The 24,104-nt window shown below is 51.0% G+C and overlaps 1 protein-coding gene across 2 annotated transcripts in view; it reads right to left on the bottom strand.

Annotated features, from left to right (window-relative positions):
• Positions 1–5,203: 5,203 nt before the first annotated feature.
• Positions 5,204–24,104, bottom strand: part of CDRT4 (CMT1A duplicated region transcript 4) — a 33,064-nt gene continuing 14,163 nt past the window's right edge. For both annotated transcript variants that reach the window (XM_053212179.1, XM_015081166.3), the window contains 2 exons: positions 7,810–7,887; positions 5,204–6,317 (listed from right to left, as the gene is read on the bottom strand). In XM_053212179.1, the coding sequence (XP_053068154.1) occupies positions 5,860–6,317; positions 7,810–7,887 (536 nt within the window). In that variant the 3' untranslated portion in view covers positions 5,204–5,859. The remainder of the gene's footprint in view (positions 6,318–7,809; positions 7,888–24,104) is intronic.

The following is a 24,104-nucleotide window of genomic DNA, read 5'->3' on the forward strand; positions in this document are numbered from 1 at the left end:
GGGTGACAGGTGGCCATGAGGAAGTTCTTGTGGAATATGCAAGCATTCCTCCGGGCTGCCCTCAGAGTACCTGGGAACCTCCTGCTATCCTCGGGTTGGAGGCCCAGACTCTCGGTGTCTGAACGTGAAAGGGATGTGCCTCTCCTGAAGTTTATAATGTCAAGGTCATCTTGGGCACTCACACCTCCGGGAGTCCGAACCACTGCAAACAAGCCTCATCTGACTTTGAAATGACAACAAACTATTAAATAGATAACGAGGTCAAAAGGAAGGGAAGAAAGAGGGAGGAAGAGGTGGAGAGGGGGAGGTGCTCCGCGGGTGCGACAGATGGAGGAAGGAGATAGAGGAAGGCCAATGTCGAACAGGGGGAACCATGAGACCGCACACGGCTTTCTCCCCAGCTCCAAATGCACCCTTTGTCCCAACTCCACAAAGGGGCCTACACATGCCTGGAAACGCTGGTGGGAAGCAGGGCCGTCTGTCAGGGACAAGAAGCAGAAAGGCAGAATTCATCTTTTTGCTCTGGAGACCTGGGGAAGTTGCATTCGGGCTCAGCGGGCCGGGGGCCAATGCCGGAGGCCTGCCCGAGGTCTGGTGGGGACAGCAAGGGGGCCCCAAGGTCTCCTTTGAAGCTGCCCAGCCCAGGCCTCCAGGACAGAAAGGCGGGCAGGCAGGGAGTGTCATAGAACGAGCAGTGTGCAAATGTGGACACTGCCCCGTGCTGCTATAAGGGGTCGCGAGGGAGAGGCCCTAACCCAAAGCACACCCGAGCTAGAGGACGGCTCCATGGTGCGACAAAAACAAACACAAAAGTCGGGGCCAAGCGTAAACTAAAGGCAGATCTGCAAAGTTCGAGAAACTCACCAGGCCACTAAAAAAATTTCAGCTTGGCCCCAAATTTGCCATGACCTCACTTTTTTTTTCTTTCTTTTTTTTTTTTTTTTTTTTTATGAGCAGCTGTCCTGATATTAATCCTGCCTCTTGCCGTAATCCTTTTTCCATGACACCGGAGAGAACACATCGGGAGCCTCAGTGTGAACCATGCTATCGGGACTAGAAAGAACTTTATCTTTTTACATAATTTTTTTTTAATTTTTTAAAATGTTTGATTTATTTTTGAGACAGAGAGAGACAGAGCATGAACGGGGGAGGGTCAGAGAGAGGGAGACACAGAATCTGAAACAGGCTCCAGGCTCTGAGCCGTCAGCCCAGAGCCCGACGCGGGGCTCGAACTCACGGACCGTGAGATCGTGACCCGAGCCGAAGTCGGACGCTTAACCAACTGAGCCACCCAGGCGCCCCTCTTTTTACATAATTTTTAAAGTTTATTTATTTTGCAAGAGAAAGAGAGCATGCTCACGAGCCGGGAGGGGCAGAGAGAGAGGGAGAGAGAGAATCCCAAGCAGGCTCTAGGAAGGAAGTGAGTTGATGTGAGACGAGCTGGGTCCCCCCAGCCGGAAGCTCTTCCTAGAGGGGCCTGGGGGGGGGGGGCGGGAGGGGGGCAATAGCAATTTTTATTTCCCCTGGGATACAGAGCCCGGAAGGAGAGATAGGGGTCTCGATCCCAAGTCCTCCAATATCTTTTTCGTGCCACTGTTTATTCTGCCCTGTGCCGTATGCAAATCGGGTCATGGTCAGGATCAAGGCACAGAGCATGGGGTAGCATGGGTTCCACCTAAAATTGAGGTGTTCCTGCATGCCGCCTATCAGCAAAGCCCCAGAGAAAACTCACATACACGCTCCGTCCAGGAACAGGCCTGGCCCAGCCATTACCCGACAGGTTTGGGACACTGTCGTGTGACCTCGGTAGCTGGCTGAGGCTCGGGGTCCCCGGTAAGAGGTTGGGATGGGGGAGGAGTGGTGAAGGAGGCAGAGAAAAGGTTTCCTGATTACTGGATGAACATAAACCCAGGCCTGAGCTTCAGTCGGGCTCTGAGCGCATCGGATCACAGCAGATCCCCCGAGATCCCCCGTCCCCGTGCACTCCCCGCCTCCGATCTCTCGTTCGGTCCTCTCTTATCTGGCCCCGATGAAGCACGGGCTCTGAAAATGTGCGGTCACTCGAGAAGGGTGGGGATACCAAAGAGCCTCTAGGAGCGAATGACTCAGCCAAGGCTGAAGAGAGCCACATGGTCTAGATGCACACATTTGCACGCACACACACACCTCACCAAAAGCACTTTGGGGATCTTTTCACCGCCTCTGTCGCCGGTGGGGCGAAGTCACAGGCCCGGGATGCCCGCTTGCGGTGTTCTCTCGCACCGTCAGTCCCTGATGGGGACTCCCGTGCCGGATTCCCTGCTCCGGGGAACTTGTCGGCTTCCTCCGAGGACCCTTAGCAAAGCCCACGGGTCAAAAGCCCTACCTCAGGGTACCCGTTTTGTTCTCCCTGTCCTAACAGAATGGCCAAGGGGACCACCGTGAAAGTCGTTGTCTCCCGCATAAGGACCTCGGGTCGAGAAAAGAAAACGGTTCGTGCTGTGTTAGTCCCATGCACTGCTACTAAGGTCCCTGATTCTTGAGGTCCATAATTCCAGGCCTCCTATCCCAGGCAGACAGCTCCCAAACTACCCCCACACATCTGGCTTGCGTGTACCTGCATAGCGGGTTTCTGCAGTCACCTCCTTCAGGGCATCTCATCTGGCAAGCAGCCTGATCTTCAAGACGTGCTCTGGGGCCCCGGCTGAGACACTGAAGAACGTGGGACCCTTTGAGGCCCGTACGGACCCGCCAGAGTGAAAACGAAAAGCAGCCCAGGTTAAACCGTTGAAACAGCAACGATAGAACTTGCGAATGGATACATACCATCGCGGTGTGCGGGAGCCCAAGATTTTTGTTCAAAAACAGCTCCCCGGTATGTGTCAGAACGAGGCCTTGGTGACAGAGCAACCCGGAAGGGCCAACAAAATACACAGTCGGGTGTTTCCTAAACCTACTACAGCAGGGAGACCGAGAGAAGCCGCTCCCCTGCCAAACGGAACATTCCAGATGCTGAGGAGATAAACTGGAAGAGGCTGTGGTCTGGGAAATATCAGAGAGAACTAGTTCCCTCCCGGCGACGGAAGTTCAACATGCTTGGAGGAACTGGAGATGGCCCAGACCCCTCCAGCTTGAACAGGCTGATGAGGTTACACTAGGAAGAATCCCCATTTCCTTCCATGGCCCCCGCCCCCAACACCAGAAGGGCTTCACGCCTGCTCTCTCTCTAAGTTTTTACGCACAAAGCTTTCCCACCAAGCAATCCGCCGACCCCTGCCAGACCCAGGACCCTGCGTGCTGGTGTGCTGTGAAATCCAGAAGCTCTCCTCCCCCTTTTCGTGCATATTCTGGGGCTTTCTCGGGTTTTAGCAAAAGAGCCTTTTAACGGTGCGATTCATGGGCCTCCACCTCCATCGCGTGCAGGGAGGTCTGGACTAAAGAGCAAATCTAAACAACAGACTCCACAGATCATTCAGGATCCCCTTCCCCCTCCCCCAGTGACCAAGGCTTCACTGCTGGGTCCAGCTGGTCTCGTCCGAACACGGCTTCTTCCCTGAAGCCTCCTCAGTCCCAAACGTGGTCCTAGCCGGTCAAACCCCCACGGTGGCTGGGCCCGTGAACCCCGGCTTGGGCCTGAACACAGACCACCCGCTTCAAAAAAGAATTAGACCTGTGTTTTCTTACAATTGCCTCGGGCTGGGGGGTTGGGGCAGCGTGTCTGGGCTGTAGTCACAGACACAAGCAATTTTCATGACGACCCAAGGTGTCACTGTCCTTCCGCTCGTGCTTGTGTTGTTACAACGGGCTGAGAATTACCTTCATGTGAACGATGTTATCTGTCTAAAAAAGAAAGAAAACCATTTTAATTTAGAGAGCATACAGACACGTTTGTAAAAAGTGTTAAAGACCTAGAAAGCTTTGTCCCAAACCGTAACCGCTCGGCCCTCAAAGGGATTGGAAGAAATAATCCCAAATCTCCATCAACTCTCACGTTCCATGTTAGACATTTGGTGGGACTAGCTTCGTTCACGAGGACCCGAGAGACATCCCTGGTGCCCCCAGGATAGGTAAATATGCTCCCAAAGACACTCCAGATATGTTCTGGCTACAAATTCCCGTCAAAGGATAGAGGAAATAGTAAGTCTCGTTGGAGAAATGTATCACCTGCCTCCACGTCTATAAATGATCCGCGGATACAAAATGCAGTCATTCAGCTGGAAACCATAGCTGGAAACCACCTATATTTGTGCAAGAGTTGGTTCTGGCCAAGGTCGGATACCCCAGGAATCGGTCCGGAGCTCCTCACTTGTGAAGCTCTCCCAAGACTACTCACAGCAGCCAGAGGTGAGTGCCGACGTTTCTGCACGATTCGTGTATGCAGAGAGTGGCCACGTGGATGGCAAATCCAGCTTCTTCGAATAGCCCTCATAGCGACTTGCACATCACATCCTCTACGCCTCTGCTGAGGGAAGCGAGGTGGGTGTTCATTGCTTCACAGATATGACTACAGAGGTCAAAGAAGAGACGAGCGATCAGTGGAGCCCTGCTCAATAGACAAACCCCAAAGGTAAGATCAGCTAGGTCTCCCTCTCTTGACAAGATCCCCCTTGAATCTAAAGACAAGGCCTGACTGCTTCGAGACTCAGTTTAACATCAGTTGCCCTGGGGCCTCTTGGGAACTGCTCAAAGCACGGGTGGGGGGGGGGGGGGACCAATTTTAAGTGTGGTCTGACAAATGACAGCTGAAGGTCCGGCCAGGAATTTCTCCCCTGCCAGCTCGACTCCACAAGGCAAGCCTTGGAGAAATACGGGAGAGAAAACTCCTCCATGGTTCAACAGGGGACACTCACGTCCCCACGGCCACTTTGTAAGCCCTCCGAGGAAAAAAATCCCAATGCCAAGTTCGGGGGCCAGGTGCAGCAAGGTGGAATCACTCAGAACCCCGCCATGCTAGTTTTGAAGCTAACATTCTCTTGGCCTCGAGTCTGTCCTTTTATACCTTGCTGGGAGAGGCTGGGGTTGGGATTCTGCAGACCGCCCGCCTGCTCTCTTCTCTGATAGGCTCTGCCCATCGGGGGGACTGGGGAGAGGGGGCACGAAGCTGGAAAAGGAGGGAGAAGCTCTCTCCGGGTCTTCTTCCTGTTTACCTCTATTGGCTTCCTGTCCCTGTTTCCACTCAGAGTGCTTCTTGTTCACTCAGGCAGGGTCAATCCCTTCCAGAAGCATTGGACTCCGGCGTTTTGGTTTTCTCAGCAACCACGGAGCCCGCCTCAGCCAGAGACCTTCTCCTCCTCAGATTCAGAGGTACCGGCCCCGCAGGAACTTTTCTCCAAGCTCAGAGACCCCGGGAACCTGCTGAGGAGCACCCCTGTCCCCCGCATCTCAGAAATCTGAGATTCAGCCCGCGCACCCCTTCTCCAAGTGCCTAACTTTAACAAGTCCGATATCTTCCCTTGTGCAGCCTTGTGAAAACTGCTTCCTACAGGTGCTACCGCCCCTAATACCTGTGTGGCCTCCCCCCTGCCTTTTTCAGCCACCTGGTTAGTAATTCTTCACATTACATTATCGCTGGCATCACAACCGGGGTGATTTCTGTCTCCTGCCTAGACCAGGACTGATTCACCCTCAGTCAGGTTCTAAGCGTCTACGGCAGGAACTAGAACATGGCACTTCCCATCCCTACCAGATGGTGACGCTGGAGAGGGTTCCCCCACCCCCCACCCGCGGCCCACATTCTGATCCGGTTTGCCTCTGGCCAACCTCTGCACAAGCAGGGGCAAGTTCACATTCAGAGGACGTAGTAAAATTGGTGACAAATGGAGCTTCGTTGCTGTACCGTCTTGGGAAGGGAGGGCGGTGGGTGGTTGCAGGGATTCCCTGCTAAATATTCGAATGTGTCTCCTTGTTGGCTAGAAGTGAGCTGTATGGAAGGATCCTCATCATAGGTTTTCGAGAGAAGATGATCTTGTTATAGTTTGCAGTGGGGTTTTCTCTGGACTCCGTATCAAAGCGTATCGGTTCGGGCATGACGGCGGGCCCCAGGCTCGTCACCGAATACGTGCTCCATACCGATAACATGGTCTCTGACCTCCCGTCCTTGGACATCGCGTCTCCGGAGGACTTAGATGACTTTCTCCTTTTCAGCTGCGCGATGCCGGAAGGTTGGCTCTGCTTTGAGGCCCGCTGGCTTTCTTCAAGTGCTTGCATAGAACCCAGGTCCCTGGCTTTGCTTTTCTCAATGAGTTTTTTCACCATCGGGGACGTGTAGGTGACATAGGCTGGCCACGGGCTGTGCTTTTCAAGCAGACTCAGGGGAAGCCCGATGTTCTCTGTGAGTTCTACCAGCAAAGAGAAACACGGGTGATTTAGAGGCACTCGGGTACCACCGTCCAGTTCTTCAACGAATCGGAGGGTCTTGGAACCACGTTTTGAACGTTTCCCCCATCATGCCTAACGGCCCTTACACCCCTTGTATTCAGCGGGGATAAGAGCGAATCCAAAGACGGGAGACAGAGTGACATTCCAGAGTGTCTACCAGCTGAAGAACAGCATGGTGGTAAAAGGTGGGGACCTTGGGAGGCTGGCAGGCTCAGCCTCAGACCTTCGAAGAACGTCAAATTGTGCGCACTCTGACCGTCTAATGTTTTTTTCACCGATAAAATTGGTTACCGGAAGGCAATTGTAAGGATTAGCCAAAACGATACGTTTGAAGGGCTTGGAACAGGTTCACGCGACAGGTCAGCCCTGAGACACACGGGCTGTGCAATTAGACCGGTTGAGTCCAAACTCCTTCTCTACCTGCGAGATCACCGTGAACCTTGAGCAAGCCCGGTAGCCCTTCTAAACCGTAGCTGCCTCCTGGGTCAAATCGTGGGCCGAGCAAGATTAGATCTCATAGAGCCTTCTTGCGGGTTACAAGAAATAGGTTATGCAAAGATTTTACTGAAGCGGATTAGCTTGCACAACTAGCAAATGGGGGGCATTGAACTCAAATCTAAGGGGATCAAAAATCCTCAAGCTTTTCACTATAGCGCTGGCCAGAGGTTTCAAGCATTTGGGGTTAGGGAGGCTTTACTAGAAAGTCTGTTCATTAGTGTACCAAACAGCCCGTTCCTTTGGGGGTTGGGGAAGGCAAGGAAGTTAAAAGGTTGGTCTCGCCGTGTCCAACCTAAATTCGGTGAAAAAAAACAAAAAACAAAAAACACTAGCCGTGGGGATAACCAGAGAAAATGCAGATTGGACAGTTATTCCCAGGCTGCCTGGCGGACGTTTCCTGAGCTGGAGCTCGTTTAGGAGCAGCTCTGTCAATAAAGAACGGATTGTGGAAGGTTTCATTTCCCTGCAAGAACTGTGTATTATTCGGCCCAAGGAAGGCAAGATGTGCAACATCACCTTTCGCCAAAAACAAAACAAAACAATACAAAACACGCACACCCAAGCTTCCAAGTATAGACTCGAGGGCTCATTTCTGTGCCCTCAAAGCAAATGCAAAATGCAAAGGTCTCGGGCCACCTGGCTGGCTCAGTCAATAGAGCATGCTAGCCTTGGGCTCGAGGTCGTGAGTTTGCGCTCCGTGTTGGGGGTACGGAGATTGCTTCAAAATAAAATATATTTATTAAAGAATGCAACGACCTTGCAGGCGGAGGCATTTGCTTGTATCTGGCAGAGGCGAAGGTCATGATGAACCACAGTCCTCCGCGGCTATACTCTCTCTATGCGTATAACAGGAGCCGCCACCCGGAGCCCCACCCCTTTGCCTTCCCTCCCCAGGTCTGGAAGCTTCGACCAGCCCTGCAGCAGGAGCTCCCGTTGCTAAGCCCCAAGCCCTACCTTTGTCTCTCTTCGCCTTTCTTGCTTCGATCACCTCCATCATTAAAGAGTTCTTCTTCACATTCAAGGCCCAGATACCTTCGGGAAAACACACTTGTTAGCCAGGGTTACCACAGGGCGATCTTCAAGAAGAGGACAGGTCTCCCATGGAGCGGGGGAGAGGGCAGGGGAGCTCAGCTCGGGAAGTCCCAGTAGATGTCACCTTTGTTACCAGAGTCCCATTGTGCTGTTGCTGGGCCAAATTTCCACCTCCTGGCTATGCTTCTCAGCCAGCACGGAGGAGAGGGAGGGGCAGACATGGGCTACAGCCCAGAGTCAAGACGCAGGTGCCCCAAGTAGAGGCTGAAATAGAGAAGTCTCAATGCTCTATGAGGCCACGCGTGTGGGTAGTTTGATGGGACCTGTGGTCTAGTGGTTCTCGAACTGGAAGACGGCTGCTTCTGTATGAAGGGCTTGTTGGGACACAAGTGTTGAGGGGCACCTGGGTGGCTCAGTCAGTGGAGCGTCCGACTTCGGCTCAGGCCACGATCTCACAATTCGTGAGTTCGAGCCCCGCGTCAGGCTCTGTGCTGACAGCTCAGAGCCCGGAGCCTGCTTCGGATTCCGTGTCTGCCCCTCCTCCGCTCACACTCTGTCGCTGTCTCCAAAGTAAACGTTAAAATTTTTTTTAAAAAGAAAAGAAAAGAACACAGTGTTGAGCCCCCCTCCGGAGCTCCAGATTCGACAACCAGCGTCCTAAACCAGAGGCGGGGCAGGAGATGCTGACGGTTTGCAAGGTTTTATCGTTAACTACCTAGTGACAGGAAACAGGTCCAGGAGAGCTTGGTAGTTCCCTTCTAGTTAGTGCTAAGACTGGAAACATGCGCATCGGAGAATTTTTATCCAAGAATTCGTTATTTGGTACACTCAGGGCTGTGCATCTCTGGGGTCCTTGAACATCTGAACTTGAACGTCTGAAACGCCATGGAGCATTTCTGCTGTGGGAAAAGTCTCAGAGGCTTTTGAACAAGATTTCGGGTGATGCTCGTGCCAGCGGTCAGGCGACCACACTATGGGAACCATCAGCCTAGAGCAGGGCTTCTCAAACCTCAGTGAAGGCTAACACTGCCGGGAGAGCTTGTTAAAACACAGCGTCGGGGTGGGGGTGGAGGGGCACCCTATGATTCTGGTTCAGTAGGTCTGCTTTGGGGACCTGAGAATTTGCATTTGCCAAGAAGATCCCAGGGGACAGTGCTGGTCTGAGGACCACACACTGAGTAAAGCTGCTTTAGACGGACTAATGGTTCTATATCTTTCTTTCAGCTGCAACATCTGTAGGGGCTGCCCTGCTGTGTGTGAAACGCTCCCCTGAGAGAAGCAAATCTCCAGGTTTTCCGCCCCCTTTATTCTCCTAGCCAAGGAACCATTGTGGTATGCAAGTAAATGCGTTATTGATGGGGGCAACCTTAAATCCCACTATAGTTCTAAAGTAAGTTATTCCCAATGTCAGCATTTTATTATTACACACCTAACAAAGGATCGCATTCTAGACATTTATTCATACTCTAAAAAAAAAAAAAAAAAAAAGCTACTTTCTGTCAAATCGGCTCAGATCCAGGCTTTACAGAGGCCCCACTGTTCTGTCTTAGTGGCGATCTTTCATGACAACACATTCTTTAAGTTTGTCTTACTTATTTTGAGAGAGAGAGAGAGAGAGCAGAGGAGGGGCAGAGAGAGAGGGAGGGAGAGAATCCCAAGCAGGTGCCCTGCAGTCAGTGCAGAGTCCAACTCAGGGCTCAGTCTCACAAACTGAGATCATGACCAAAATCAAGAGTCGGATGCTCAACCCACTGAGCCACCCAGGTGCCCCCATTAATGTGTTTTAAAAGCCACGTCCTTTCAACAGCCACTATTGATGTTTAAAAACACTCTTACCACAAGAGCAATGTTTTCTCGATACGATTGTTGAAAATCTGCCCAATAGCCAATACCACATTTCACAGTACAGGGCATTCTTGTGTTGTCCCATTTGTCGCTTTTGTTTAACATTGTTCTAGAAGTCGTAGCTGTTGGGGTGCCCGAGTGGCTCAGTCGGTGAAGCGTCCGACTTTGGCTCAGGTCATGATCTCGCGGCTCAGGAGTTCGAGCCCCGCATTGGGCTCTGTGAGGACAGCCTGGAGCCTGCTTCGGATTTTGCGTCTCCCTCTCTCTCTCTGCCTCTCCCCGACTTGTGTTCTGTCTCTCTCTGTCCCTCAAAAACAAATTTTAAAAAATGTAATAAATAAATAAATAAATATAAATGGTAGCTGTTAGCCTAACGCCCAAAAAAGAAATTAGAAGCGTGCCTACCTGTAAGAAAAGACAGATATCATCGTTTGTAGATGACACAACTTTTTAAAAACCCCGAGAATAAAGTATTGTTTATTACAGAAATTAAAAATCGCTTCCCTTCATATACAAAGCTCAAAATATGAAACTATATTCTCCATAGCAACAAGAAAAGTGAAAACTACCTAAGAGTAAGTGACATTTAATTGTATATGCATCTGTACGCATTTATTTATTTATTTATTGAGGGGGTGGGGGGAGGGGAAGAGAGAGAGAGAGAGAGACAGAGAATCCCAAGCAGGGCCCCTGCTGTCCGTGCAGAGCCTGACACAGCGCTCGATCTCACAACCATGAGATCACCACCCGAGCCGAAATCAAGAGTCGGACTCAAACGACTGAGCCACCCAGCCATCCCCATGACGGCACATTGTTAGGAGAAGTCACAGTATCTTTTTTCTGAGGTCACAGAAGAAACAACTCGTTCACATAGACCGCTAACCTACGGCTTTGTGTAATAATAAACGACAAAAAAAAAGAACGTTGGAGCAGCTCATCTCTCCTTCTAAGACCCACCATGGATCTCAGAACTGTGGGTCACCCATCCCAAGTCCCCAGTAATGTGGAGGGTGTCGCCCCAGCGATCACCCGGCCCATGCCTGTTCCCCTCCAAGGAAAGAGATTTCTTGACTTATCCCCTTGTCTACAGAACTGTTAGTGCTGATGCAAGAACCAGGATGCTACGAGCCCAAGGCAGGGAGTGTTTGAGACGGCCTCAGAACTCATGGTGAGGACTTGTTTGTCTGAAAATAAAAGAGACACATACACATAGTTGACATTAAGTCTGAAGACAAGCTGTGGGCTTTTACGATCTCTTTCGACTCTGGCACAAAGGTTCCATTTTGTCTCCCTATAAACGAAATGCAAACCAGCAGGCTGCAGACAGAAACAGCATTGATGGGGGGGGCAGGAGGCATAACATTCAAGTGTTTTTCTTGTTTCTCCTCTAGGCACAAAGGCCTGTGTTCAGTCCACTGGGTTTTCAAGCCCATCTCCTCCCACCCGAACCCAATCTCTTGTCCTACCATTTCCAGAATCTCGCCTGATATGCTGGCCTCGGCCAGCCTTGCCTGAAGGGCCTCCAGACACTTGCCTGGAATCAGACACAAATCTGTGACCCTGGTCACGTTCCTTGACATGGTCTTAGGACCTCCATTATCTCAACTTAGGAGATGAATGTGAATTCCTGTCCTATCTCTCTTACGGAGGTATGGATGTTATAATAAGCCGTCTGCAGCTTAAAGGGTTTCCAAGTCATCAGTCCTCCACCTTTGCTGCACATTGGAATTACCGGGGCTCTTTTACAAATTCATTTGCCAGGAGGCACCTGGGTGGCTCAGTCGGTTGGGCGACCGACTTCAGCTCAGGTCACGATCTCGCCGTGTCCGAGTCCGAGCCCCGCGTCAGGCTCTCTCTGCTGACAGCTCAGAGCCTGGAGCCGGTTTCAGATTCTGTGCCTCCCTCTCTCTCTCTCTCTCTGCCCCTTCCCCACTCAGGCTCTGTCTTTCTCTCTCAAAGAGAAATAAACATTAAAAAAAAAAAAAAAAAAGTCCTATGCCTGGCAGCATTGGGATTTAGTCGGAATGAGACGCAATACGACCATCAGAATTCGAAAGCTTGGTTCTAAGGTACTGCAAGGTTTGGGAACCACCATTCTTAGAGACCAAGTCAAAAAAACACTGAAGATTTAGAGGGTATTAGCCACTTAGGAAACTTAGCCTTATTAGGAAACAGATCAGGGGCATCATTCAGCCCTTTCGTTGTTTTAAGACATATTTTCATTGATGCACTCTTGAATAGATATGGATCCATATATATATATAGTACCGAATGTCAGTGGCCTTTAAACATTTAAAAGGACCCTAGTACATTTCCATTACCACCTGCCAATACGAGAGTTTCCTTCGATCAAAGGACAGCCAGAGCCTTAAAGTACTGAGCTAAGAAAACCGTGGCTGCGGGTGGTAATCTCACGCAAAGCTAATCTCACCCTCTGTCTGCGGCCACAAGCTGCATCCTTACCTCAGGAAACCATCTTCCAAAGGGATTTTGTGGATCCCAGGCAGGACTGAGAGATACGCGCATTGATACAAGCCAACTCCGCTCAGACTTTCTAGCCCGCTAATGCTGTGGAGGCGAAGCCATTCGCACACTCACGATGATCAAAACGTTATCATAATCCAGTGTTCCCTAAACTGTGTCCCACAGAAAGCAAGAATCTCTCAAGATGTTAACCGATGTTACTTACTTAAAAGAGGGGGGGAAACGCCTGGGTGGCTCAGTCGATTGAGCGTCCGACTTTAGCTCGGGTCCTGATCTCACGGTCTGTGAGTTCGAGCCCCGCGTCAGGCTCTGTGCTGACAGCTCGGAGCCTGGAGCCTGCTTCGGATTCTGTGTCTCCCTCTCTCTCTCTGCCCCTCCCCTGCTCTCGCTCTGTCTTCCTCTCTCTCAAAACTAAACATTAAAAATTTTTTTTCTTTTAAAAAGGGGACAGGGGAGGTCCGTGCCAAGGGTCACCCTGTAAACCCACATAGATTATTTAATCCAGGGACACCATTCACACGGTCTATGTTGTTATGCAATATAAATACAGCAAGCCTGCCCTCGGCCAGGGAAGTTTGGAAAATGAGCTGTTAAACAAATACCTTTAGTACAGCACTTCTCAGAGCCTCTAAATATGTTGCCTCGCTCTGTCACCCTCCAAAAGGGGGAATTGTTAGGCAGTACCCCCTAACCTCATTTGGCCAGGGAAGGATCCATCCACCCATTGGGTAGAGAATGTCCTAGAACTAGTTACCAGGAGAACATCAGCGTGGATTCCAAAGCAACGTCCTTCCCCAGCCTTCTTTTGGAACCCGGAGCACCATAGACAGTGATAACATAAGAGAATGGAAGGGTGAACTTGCTCAAGGGATAGCCGGGTCTTCAATGACTCACGTCCTCTGAAATCGGCCTCAGAGGCTTGGTCCCCCAAAAGTGTCCATACGGAGCAGAACAAGCCAATGTGAGAGCCTTGCACTCCGTTGGGAACTAGCCCTATTTTCCTTTGTTGAGCCCCTTTCCTCTCTCCCCTGCTCCAGTCTGCAGGCGTCTTGTCTTCCCACACCCCAGAGTCTGGTCTGGCCCCAGAAGGAGAACAATTTCCCAAACGGGAAGCGGATGCAGAGTTTTGTTTCACCTCTGCGCGTTATCCCCCTCAATCTTGCCTATCCACCCCTGCCCTCTGTTTCCTTTTCTGCCTTCTGGCTACTCTTCATTTCTTTTGGCTGAAGAGGAAGCTGCCACTTAGGCTGTTAGCATCTTGGAAGGTTTACCTCTAAGATCAGCAGAAATGTTCCCAGTGCAGTGTGTCCCAAGTGGCCCTCCCAGGAGACACATAAAACACCCCCCCCCAACCTTACAGGTCAAGTGCATACTCTGACCCCCTGTGTGCCAGGGAAATACAGTGCACACCCAACGAGCTTCCCAGGAGCCCTGCCTCATCATGACTCTCTCCACCTCTCTACCCTGCCTCCCTGTGGACGCTACAGAAACTCTTGCCATAGCCTCACCTCTCCCTGATGGGCTCGAGGGGGGCACCTACAACATACAGGTTTGATGTGTCTTTAGGAACACTGAGGCCGGGAGTGTGGGAAATCCCAGAACTGTTAAGCCAGAGGAGAGCGAGGGTGGGGAGAAGCAAGCTGGTCTCCCCATCTCCTTATGCAACGATATGCTGGCCACCTTCCCCCCCCATCCCTGCCCCTCCCCAAACACACACACTCCACTCTAAAGAGAAGGGAAACGAGCCTATTACTATACCCTATTAAGTTGCACACAGTGGATGGCATAGTCGTTAGCTATGTCCGACTTCGGCTCAGGTCGTGATCTCGCGGTTCATGAGTTCGAGCCCCGCATCGGGCTCTGTGCTGACAGCCCCCGAGCCTGGCACCTGCTTCGGATTCTCTCTCTCCCTCTCTCTCTCTCTGCCCCTCCCATGCTCACGCTCTCTCTCTCTCTCTCTCTCTCTCCTTCAAAAATAAATAAACATCTTTTAAAAATTAAAAAAAAGAAAAGAAATGCCCATCTTCTAACACAGACCTGGCATTCCTGATTCATCGTTTATGGTAGGTGGGAGGGGGGTACACTGCTTCTCGAAAACGCTTCTGTACGCTACCTATTTCCTCTTACAGTCACGTGTGTGCCTTGAGAGACGCAGAGTGGCAACAAAGTTCAAGTACCTACGGCCATAGACTACCCATTCATTCACTCACACATGCCTTCAACATTGAGTTCCAAACACGAGACTTGTAATGCCTGTGAGTTAGTTCTGTGCTCACCCCAAACATCTGGCAGATTCTCCACATTCGCCTCTTGCTTTGGGATCTACCCTTCTCAAGGTCAAAGGCTCACAAGGCAGATTTGTTTTCTGCCAAGGCCAATAACAAATCAAACAAGAATAATCCACGTTGTCTTTATCGTCAAGAAAAATAAAGCAGAGAAGTTCCCTGTACATAGGCCAACACAAGGCACAGCAGCCGCTCTGCAGATGATTACTGAGCAGCTCCGTGTACTGAGTATTGTGCTGGGTACTGGAGACACAAAACAGAACGAGGCACAGCTTTGGTTCAAGGAACTCACGGCCCCTTGAAGTAGACAGAGCACAAGCTTCCTAACTCAGCCGGGTGGGGAGGGAGGTCAAGAAACAAGATTCAAGAAGAGAAGAGGTTTATGGTGAGTCTTGAAAGACAAGGGAAATCATGGGCATGGTTCAAATGCCAGCCTCTAGTGTTTTCAAATGTTGACTGATGTGATCAGGGCCCACATTCTTCTTCCAGTAGTCAAATCTTTTTTTTTTTTTTTTTTTTTTTTTTACATTTGTTTGTTTTTGAGAGACAGAGAGAGACAGCGTGAGCCCGGAAGGGGCCGATTGAGAGGGAGACACAGAATGAGCTCTGAGCCATCAGCACAGAGCCCGACGCGGGGCTCAAACCCACGGACCGTGAGATCACGTCCTCAGCCGGAGTCGGGCGCTTAACCGACTGAGCCACCCAGGCGCCCCCAGTATGCAAATCTTAAAGCCTGTTTCCAAACGGTACGTCTTCTGCATACGAACTACAGTGTTGAGCTGGCTAAACGACCGCTTTACAAATTCACTACCGGAAGAAGCGTTGGGCGTTGGGCCTTGTGACGTCATTCCGGTAGAACTACGGATTTGAATTTCATATTTACCCAAGGAATAGCCAACCATAAATATTAAAATTCCCTTTTAAGATGATGTCACATGAAGACCCATTAGGCACAAAGCACGTGGGATCCTATTATCTGGAGATCAAGTTCCAAATTTCAAAACGAAACTTCCAGAACAAACCAAACAGGCAACACCAGAGGAGAGAGCTTTTCAACCTTTCCCTTCCGTGGACGTTTGGGGGACGCTTGTAAATGGATAGGCTAGACAGGTAGGAAAGATGTGGAAAAACAGGCAGCGAGAAACAGTCTTATAACTTCACATTCAGGAAACCAGATAAGGAAGGCCCTCAGCATTTTGTGCTCGGAGACCCTCTCTCTGCCAGACCGCCAGTTCGTGAGCAGCGGGACTATGACAATGTGTGGCCCCACAATGTTCAATCAATCAGAAGAAGGAAGTCCTGCTTCCCCGGAACAATGGGGTCATTGTGAACCCAGCAAACTCATAGTGGAAACAGGCAGGGATTTCCCAGGACTGGCCTCAATCAATGGGCCAGGCCACCCCCTTTTAAAATGCTCAACGCACTAGGAATCCAGGCCGGCGTTTGTCTTGAAGAAGGGGACTTGTATTTGAGGCTTGGCCTCAAAGCAAAGCACGAAGGTAGCTGCCTTCCGTAGGATTCAGTTATTCCGTCAGCCTATCGCCCGCGTGTCGTCAGGAGGACACCGTTATCCTCGTTCCCACCAGAAGGTAAACAAATCCATCCATCACGCATTGCACCCAACTCTTGGGTCACAGAGAACTCCCGACCACGATGAAAGCAAAGCTCTCAAACGTCTGGGGGGAGCTGTGGCCGGTGGGGTGAAGGAGGTTAATTCCGCCGCCGTGCCAAGACAGCTCTATCCGATTAGCGGAGTCCCAAATTCCTTCCCGCACCGTGGCCAGCCCCCTCCTGCACTAGCAGATTGTGGGGAGGAACCAGAAAAAAAATCATCAGCTTTCCTAGAAAAGCAATTCTAGGCATGAGTCATGTCGATGACGGCCAGTGGCATTTTGCTGTATTTATTCCCACGTGGTCTCGTAACAGAAATTGCGTATCCGCATTATAGAAAGTTTGGAAAGGGTTATTTTTTGAATCTCATAATCCCATTACCATCACACAACATTTATCTTTGTGCTCTCCTTCCTGGCTTATGTGATTGTGGCCGCAAAATGTACGTATCCTTCTGAACCCATCATTTTTGCCCAAACATCTGATTGTATTTTCTCATGTTCTTAGAGATTCCTCATAGTTAGTTAGAGGCCGCCTAACAATCCATCAGAATCTGGGGCGCCTGGGTGGCTCAGTCGGTTGAGCACCCAGCTTCAGCCCAGGTTTGTGGTCTCTCATGGCTTGTGGGTTCGAGACCCACATTGGGCCCTGCGCTGACCGCTCAGAGCCTGGAGACAGCTTCAGAGTCTGTGTCCCCCTCTCTCTCTGCCCCACCCCCTCTCACACCCTCACTCTCTCTCAAAAATAAATAAACATTTTAAAAAATCATGCCTGCATCTGGGGATTTTAAGATGTTTCCAATTTTAGCCACTATAAGTGATGACACTGTCCTTTAAAGTGGAGAACTAGGGGCACCTGGGTGGCTCAGTCGGTTGAGCGACCGACTTCGGCTCAGGCCGTGATCTCACGGTCTGTGAGTTCGAGCCCCGCATTGGGCTCTGCACTGACAGCAAGGAACCTACTGGGGGATTCTCTCTCTCCTTCTCTCCCTGCTCCTCCCCCACTCGCAGGCATGTGTTTTCGCTCTCTCCCTCTCTCAAAATAAATAAACATTTTTTTAAATTAAAAAAGACTACGTATGCTAGCAAGGAGATAGCAATGAGATCAATGACAAGTGCTCTAAACTTTCAAGGTATGGGGCCTAGAGTTCAAGGCGTAGGACTCAAGTGAAAGCCTCTCAACGAATGTCACCCAACCTCCAAACGAGGAGGGACAGACTATTCCAGCCAATTGTCAGGACTCTGGGTGACAGCTGAAGGAACCAAAGAACCTCAAAGAGCCAACCGGTTTTCTAGAAAAGCACAATGGGCATGAGCCATTTAGTGAACGGGTCACCGGTTCCAACTCCCCACTCCAGCCCCCGGCTGTAACGAGGCCATCCCGGGCATTATCACTCCCAGTAGAAACCATACATGTTCTTGATAAGGTCCCTGAGCCATCAGGAAGCTGTCAAATCGCGTGCCCTCAAGGTAGAAACTCAACTCCTCCTTCCCTCTCACACCCCAAATTCAGGCTCTGTTCTCCAAATACGTCCTGCCGCCTCTATTCTCTTTCCCTCCGGCTCATCCTCCGTTCGGCGGCTGCAAGAAGCATCATTGATCAATATATCCATTCATCCATTCAACAAATATTTACTGAGTGCTTGTTCCAGCGCTACGCCAGGCATGACATTGTAATCAGAGAAAAACCGAGAAGGTCCCGGTCTCGGGAAGGTCACGCTTCTGTTCCAAGCCTATTTGCTACCTATTTCCTAGAGACAAAATGCACCCCCCCCCAATCTAGTCCCAGAAATGCCTTCCAATCTGAGCTCCTGTCACCATGACTGTCCCCCTGCGCACTCGAGCCCTGGGCGCGGGTCCTTCTCATGGGCATGTCCTGAGTCCTTCTCCTCACTTCCCACTTCTAATGGGCCGCATGTCCCCCAAAACCCAGAGCACAACTCAACCATTCAGAGAAGCCTTTCCTAACCCTCCCAAGGAGAGACCCTACCCTTCCCCTGTGCTCTTGGAAGAAGGAAAAACATGACCCGATTACAAATGGCATCCACCGCACCACGGGAAGAGGACTGCCAGGGAGCAAAAGGTGTGGGATTTATTTGGAGCCTTGAGTGAATGGATAAAATTGTGTTCAAAATCCGAAAAGCTGAGGATCAGAACCCAAAATTTGGAGAAACCAACTTCTCCAAAATTTGGAGAAACCCCCACCCCTATACATCCCTGGGACTTCCTGCCAAGAATGCGTTGTCAAATCACCACTAAAGGATAGACCCTCTCTCCTCTCAATGGAGGGCTGTTTCTCCCCTCGTGACCCGCAGGTTTCTGGACCCGGAGGTGGGTGTTCATCCGCCTTAATCCCCACCGCCATTCTCAGACCATGTTCCTCCCTCTCCTTTGAAGCTCATCCTATCAGACTATACCCCCTTCCCACCTGGCTGCTGCCAGCCTCTGTCCTCAGCCACTGACAACCTCAGTTTCTGGAACACTGGTTTCCCTTTGTACCATCACCCTTATCGTCAACAGTGGTTTCTTAACATCTCATGAATGACACATACGTGCTGCCTTCCCTCCCACTTCCCTTTTGACTCTTGTCAACAAAACACCTCTCCCCTGCAGCCCAAGCTTCTCCCTCATTACCTTCCAAAAGTGGTCATGGCTAATAGCTGACCCCCTTCGTGTTCCTGAAACATCTTCCAACTTGGCTTCCAAACAGACTTAACGCCACTCAGACCCGTGGTGCCATCGCTCCTTTTCAGTCCCCACACAGATGATTTCTGGGCTCCCTTCTTTCTTTTTTTTTAATCCCTGCATGTCCCCAAGATGGCACCGCTGAGTTCTGTTGCCTCAAAGCTCATCTATTTGCCAAATCTTGTGGCCAGTCCCCAGAGACCAAACTTACATATCCAGCCGCAATCTTTGTCATCATTTGCATATCTTAACAAGACCTCAAACTTTTCAGGGTTCAAACAGAGCTCTCCACCTTGCCCCGGAAGTCTTCCTCTCTGGTCTTTTCCATCTCAGAGAAAGCCATCACCCTGTACCACACTGCCCAGTGCGAAAATCTCAAACAATCTCTGTGCTGACAGCGCGGGGCCTGCTTGGGATTCTCCCTCTCTCTCTGCCCTCCCCCTGCTCGCACCCCCTCTGTCTCTGTCAAAATAAATAAAAACCTTGGGGAAAAAAAATAAGAAGATTCATCGGCGAAAGCGGGGCATCACCCTAATAAATACGACACACGGATAACGGCTCCTGGCAAGAGCTGGGTTCAATTCCTGGCACCTTCGCTCACTGCTTCTAAGTGCGGGCAAATCACTTCCCGTCTCTCTCTGAGCCTGAAGTCTTTCCCATCTGTAAAATGGGAATGACTCGCTTCCCTTGTAGGATTCTGATGAAGGTTAAATGAGACACTTCGCGTGCCCAGAAGTGGATGTGAGTTGCTGGACGTGAGACGTTTTCCTCCGTCACAATGATCACAAACTAGATGCACGCCCCTCCCCCCCACAGGTCCCTTTATCTCTCCTTCCACGGCTGCTCCAGGGACTCTTCCCTTGGCGGGTGGCCAGCCCTGCACATGGGCTCACACACGCCTCACCAGTCAGGGTCACGTATCCCCACTGCATGCTACCGAGCTGGTACCGCTCTCTCTCCCTTCCTAAATTGTGTTTCTTAAAGCTCCGAAGGAAGATCTTTGACTTCCAAGCAACTCCTGGCCCTCACGTCGCCTACTTTGAGGACAGACCACGGTCAAGACCTAAGGCCACACCTGCTTACCTTGTTCTGATCTCTTCTGGTCCTCCCTTCTCCCATCTGGAAGCTCTTACAAGTCCCTGGTGCAGTTCATTTAACTAGGTTTCTGGAGGGGTTGGGGGGAAGGAATGAGAGAGGTCAACTTGTAAAACATAAGATAGTGTAACTAACATAGATAGTTTGGGGGAGGGGGAAGCAAACAACGGAATATATAGAATACTGTTCCCTCCAGCTGAAAGAGAAAATAGCCAACCTCCCAGAGGTCAAGGAGGAAGCGGGGGGCGGTGGGGCGGGGGCGGGGAGCCTCTTGAAATTGGGGAGAAAGATAGGGGCGCCTGGGTGGCTCGGTCGGTGAAGCATCCGACTTCAGGTCAGGTCATGATCTCACCATTCGTGGGTTCGAGCCCCACATCGCAGCACAGAGCCTGGAGACTGCTTCGGGTCCTGGGTCCCCCACCCTCTCTGCCTTTCCCCCACTTGTGCGTGAGCACGCGCTCTCTCTCTCTCTCTCTCTCAAAAATAAATAAACCTAAAGAAAAAAGAAATTGGGGAGAAATATTTAGCTGCTAGCTTCAAACGAATCTTTCTAGGCACAAATAGACACAAGTAAATGCATAGTGAAACATCACAGCCATCCACATCGAAAATATGTGTGGGGAACATGCCAGGAAATTTTGAAGTTCTGACAAAGGGAGTTTTTGTGGAGTCAGAGGCCCAATGAAACAAGGAGGCCTTGGCACGCGGGAGGGAGGCTTCGAATGCTTTGAAACTCCGGGAACAGGCCCTCATGGAGGGCATTGCATGGACGTCCTCTGCCCGGCGAAGGCCTAGCCTTCGAGAGGCACCCTCGTGCAATCCCTGCAGGAAAACCAACTCTCTCCTGGCTGTTCTTGCTGTGTTCCTGTGATCTCATGGTGTGTTTCAACATCTCAAGAGGGCAACTGATGAGAGAATCGGCCAAAGCTCTTAAAAAAGGCGAAGCTGCGTGTTGGACAGTTGTTTGCAGCAGAGCAAGGCGTGGAACGACGAACACGAGCTCAGGACAGGCCGGCTGCTCCTTGGCTGTGTGACCAGAAATAAGATAGGCTCGCTTCCTGATCCCTGTGCGCCCATCTATAAAATAGAGGCAATACCAAGAACTTATCCTTGGATGGCCCCGAGGATGCTGGTCATGCGATAATTCCCACAAAGCATCAGGCACAGGGCCCAGGCACGTGGTAAGAACCCCACTGCGGGGCGGGCGGGGGGGGGGATCGTTATCATCACCACGAACGCAGGACTGTGACAGCTCTCACAAATGCCAAAACAAGGTGGTCCGGCTTTCCGGCTGGAGACACGGGCCAAATGTGTCTCATCAAAAATGGGACAATAACTTGAAGATCGGGGAAGAGATTGGCGCAGTGAGAGGGCAGAGGTTGGGCTCAGGGTACCCCCTCGCCCCCCACACAACTGCTGCCCTACTGCCGAGCCCACGTCTCACCCACCCTACCCCACTTTCCAGGCCCCAACAGCCCAGCTTCTATTTCTCTTCTCAGGTCACTGCAGCCCTGATCTAGAATGACCTAAGGAGCAAAACAGGGCCGAGAAGTCTCGCCAGATTCCTACTGGGAAGAATCTGGGGACTCGGGGCTGCAAACAACTTTAAAAGGGATGCGGGGCGGAGCACAGAACTGGAGTCAGGAGAAAGGGTTCGAAACCCCAGCTTCATTTCTTTCTGTCCAATCTCGAGCGAGTTACTTAATCTATCTGAACCTCAGTTTCCTCATATCCAGGAGGAGAAACATCCTGCCTCATGTGAGGACGCGAGGACAATCCGATTAACTGAGACGCGAGTATTCCGTGACCCATGAAGATATTTATAACATTCTGCTTTTGTGTTGAAGACCATGAACTCCTAAACGAATGGCAGAGCTTTCACTCTCTGGTTTGTGACCGGGGCTCATTTCGGTGACAAGAATACTGACTAACATTGGCGCCCAAGGTGAGCACCAGGTGAACTCTGGGGAAAGCTGCCCTGTCGTGGAGCTTTACTCGGAAGTGACAAAGACCTCGGAGAGAGGGCTGCCTTGGGCTCTTCCCTTAGAAGGAAGGTGGGACGGGATGGGAGAGTGGAGGGTAAGTGTACCTAGTTTAGAAATTTAGAATCATTTGCCCCTGAGAGGTCTTCAGAAGGCTATGCCAGTGAAGGGACCCACCCCCGAAGAGAAGTAGGGGGGACCACAGAGTTCCTTTCCCTCTGCCCCTCACAGCCACTGGCGTATCAGAACTGCTGAGGGGTCACGGCCCACAGGTTGAACAGACTCAAAAGCAGCCCGGCCCAAAGGCCTGTGGTAGGCAGCCTCCAAGATGGCCCCCAACGATCCCACCTCCTGGTATTCACATCCTCACTTTGAGTATAAGCTACCAACGCGACTCCCTCCCAACGCGGTAAAATGGTGTGACGTCACTTGTGAGACTAGTTTACAAAAAACTGTGCCTTCCATCTCGAGTATGCTCCCTCTCCCTCTTGTTCTCCCAGTCATTCATTCCGAGGGAAGCCGGCCGCCATGTTGTGAGCCGCTCTCTGGAGAAGACTTGTGGTCAACAACAAACAAGGAAGTGAGGCCCTTAGTTCAACAGCCTGTGAGAATCTTAATTTTGCCAACAGCCATGTGGGTGAGCTTGGAAGTGTATCCTCCCCCGCCCCCTAGTTAAGCCTCCAGAGGGGACCACAGCCCCAGCCTAAGCCACGACTGCACCCTCATGAAGAGACCTTGACATGGAGGCACATGGCCGCGCCACACTCGGATTCTTGACCCACAGAATCTGCGAGATAACAGACGTTTGTTTTAAGCAACTGAGTCTTGGGGTACTTTGTTACGCAGCAAGAGATAACTGATACAGGGTCCTTACCAGACATGTTAAGGAAACCCCAGAGACGGAGACGGGAGAGAACATCCTATCCTTCCAGCAGTGGGAGTGATTTCGCCGCCTCAATCCCACTCCCATCTCTACTAGAAGCAATTTCTGCTGGAAGAAGGGAACGCATATGGTAAAGAATTTATGGCTACAAAACACCACAGAATTAAGGCCATCCTCTAAAAGCCAATTTTGATGAGGCCATTTTGATACAGCAGAAGTCTCTCTCTCTCTCTGCCCCTCCCCTGCTCATGCTCTGTCTCCCTCTTGTCTCAAAAATAAATATAAACATTAAAAAAAATTTTTTTGTAAATGATGTGAGTGTCCAGGCCACCCTCCGCCCCATGCCCTCCTGGGACTTGGGCTGCTCCAATTAAATAGGCTGACAGGCACCTGCCCAGAGGCTGGAGCTTCCCCGAGAACTCTCCAGAGAGCAAGTCCTTGGGGGGTCCCGTGGGAGACACCCCCTGCATCGCGCACATCTGAGAACTTGAGAATGGAGACACTGCTCATGTGCACGGTGCAAGTCAAGAGCGCCCTTATCTTTGAACTTGGTTTCCTGAAGTTCTCTGTCGTTAAAGCCATTGATTTATGAACACATAATGAAGAATGCCTCCTCCTGTGGCCCCACGTGGTCATCCTCCTGGGCAAAAAGGATTAGCAATAGCTCCAAGTTGCCACAGTCCCCCAACCCCTGCAGAGATCCATCCAGCTCCGTCGGGGACAGTTCCTTCCAACTCAACATCCTAACCCTCATGTCACTGGGCGGGGGGGGGGGGGGGGGGGGGGCTCTCCGTGCCTCAGTTTCCCCCTGTGTAAAAGTAAGGATTTGGGTCTCCCGTCCCCCGTCCAGCCCTGACCTCCTGCGTGTCCCTGAAACCTCCTCACACTGCAGGCCCCAGGAACCGGAATTCACTCCGGTTTCCCAATATCCCACCAAATGAATTCCTTATGAGCACAACTTCTGGGTTTATACTAACGGGGAAAACACTGCAAGGCCTGACCTTCAAAACTCAGCTTGTTCTCACTCCTTGCTCTGTTTCAAAAAAAAAAGACAAGCTAATTTTGCCCTCTCGGGTGGGAAATGTGCGAGGCTCTGAGCTGGGACCACAGCAAACCCCCCTCCCAGGCGCCGAGCCCACAGTTTTTCCATCCACCGAGTGGAAATTCTAGACGCAGAAGGTGCCCAGACCGACCCCGCTTCTGCTGCCCTGCCAACTGCCGTAAACCTGTTTCTGTCCCGTTGGACTTGCAACACGGAGCCAGAAATCTGGAAGAATTTAACACCCAGTCGGTTCAGACACAGGAAAACATTGTTCAAAGTAAACACTGGAATCCCTCCCTCATCATC

This window comes from Acinonyx jubatus, chromosome E1, assembly GCF_027475565.1.
Source record: "Acinonyx jubatus isolate Ajub_Pintada_27869175 chromosome E1, VMU_Ajub_asm_v1.0, whole genome shotgun sequence".
NCBI lineage: Eukaryota > Metazoa > Chordata > Mammalia > Carnivora > Felidae > Acinonyx > Acinonyx jubatus.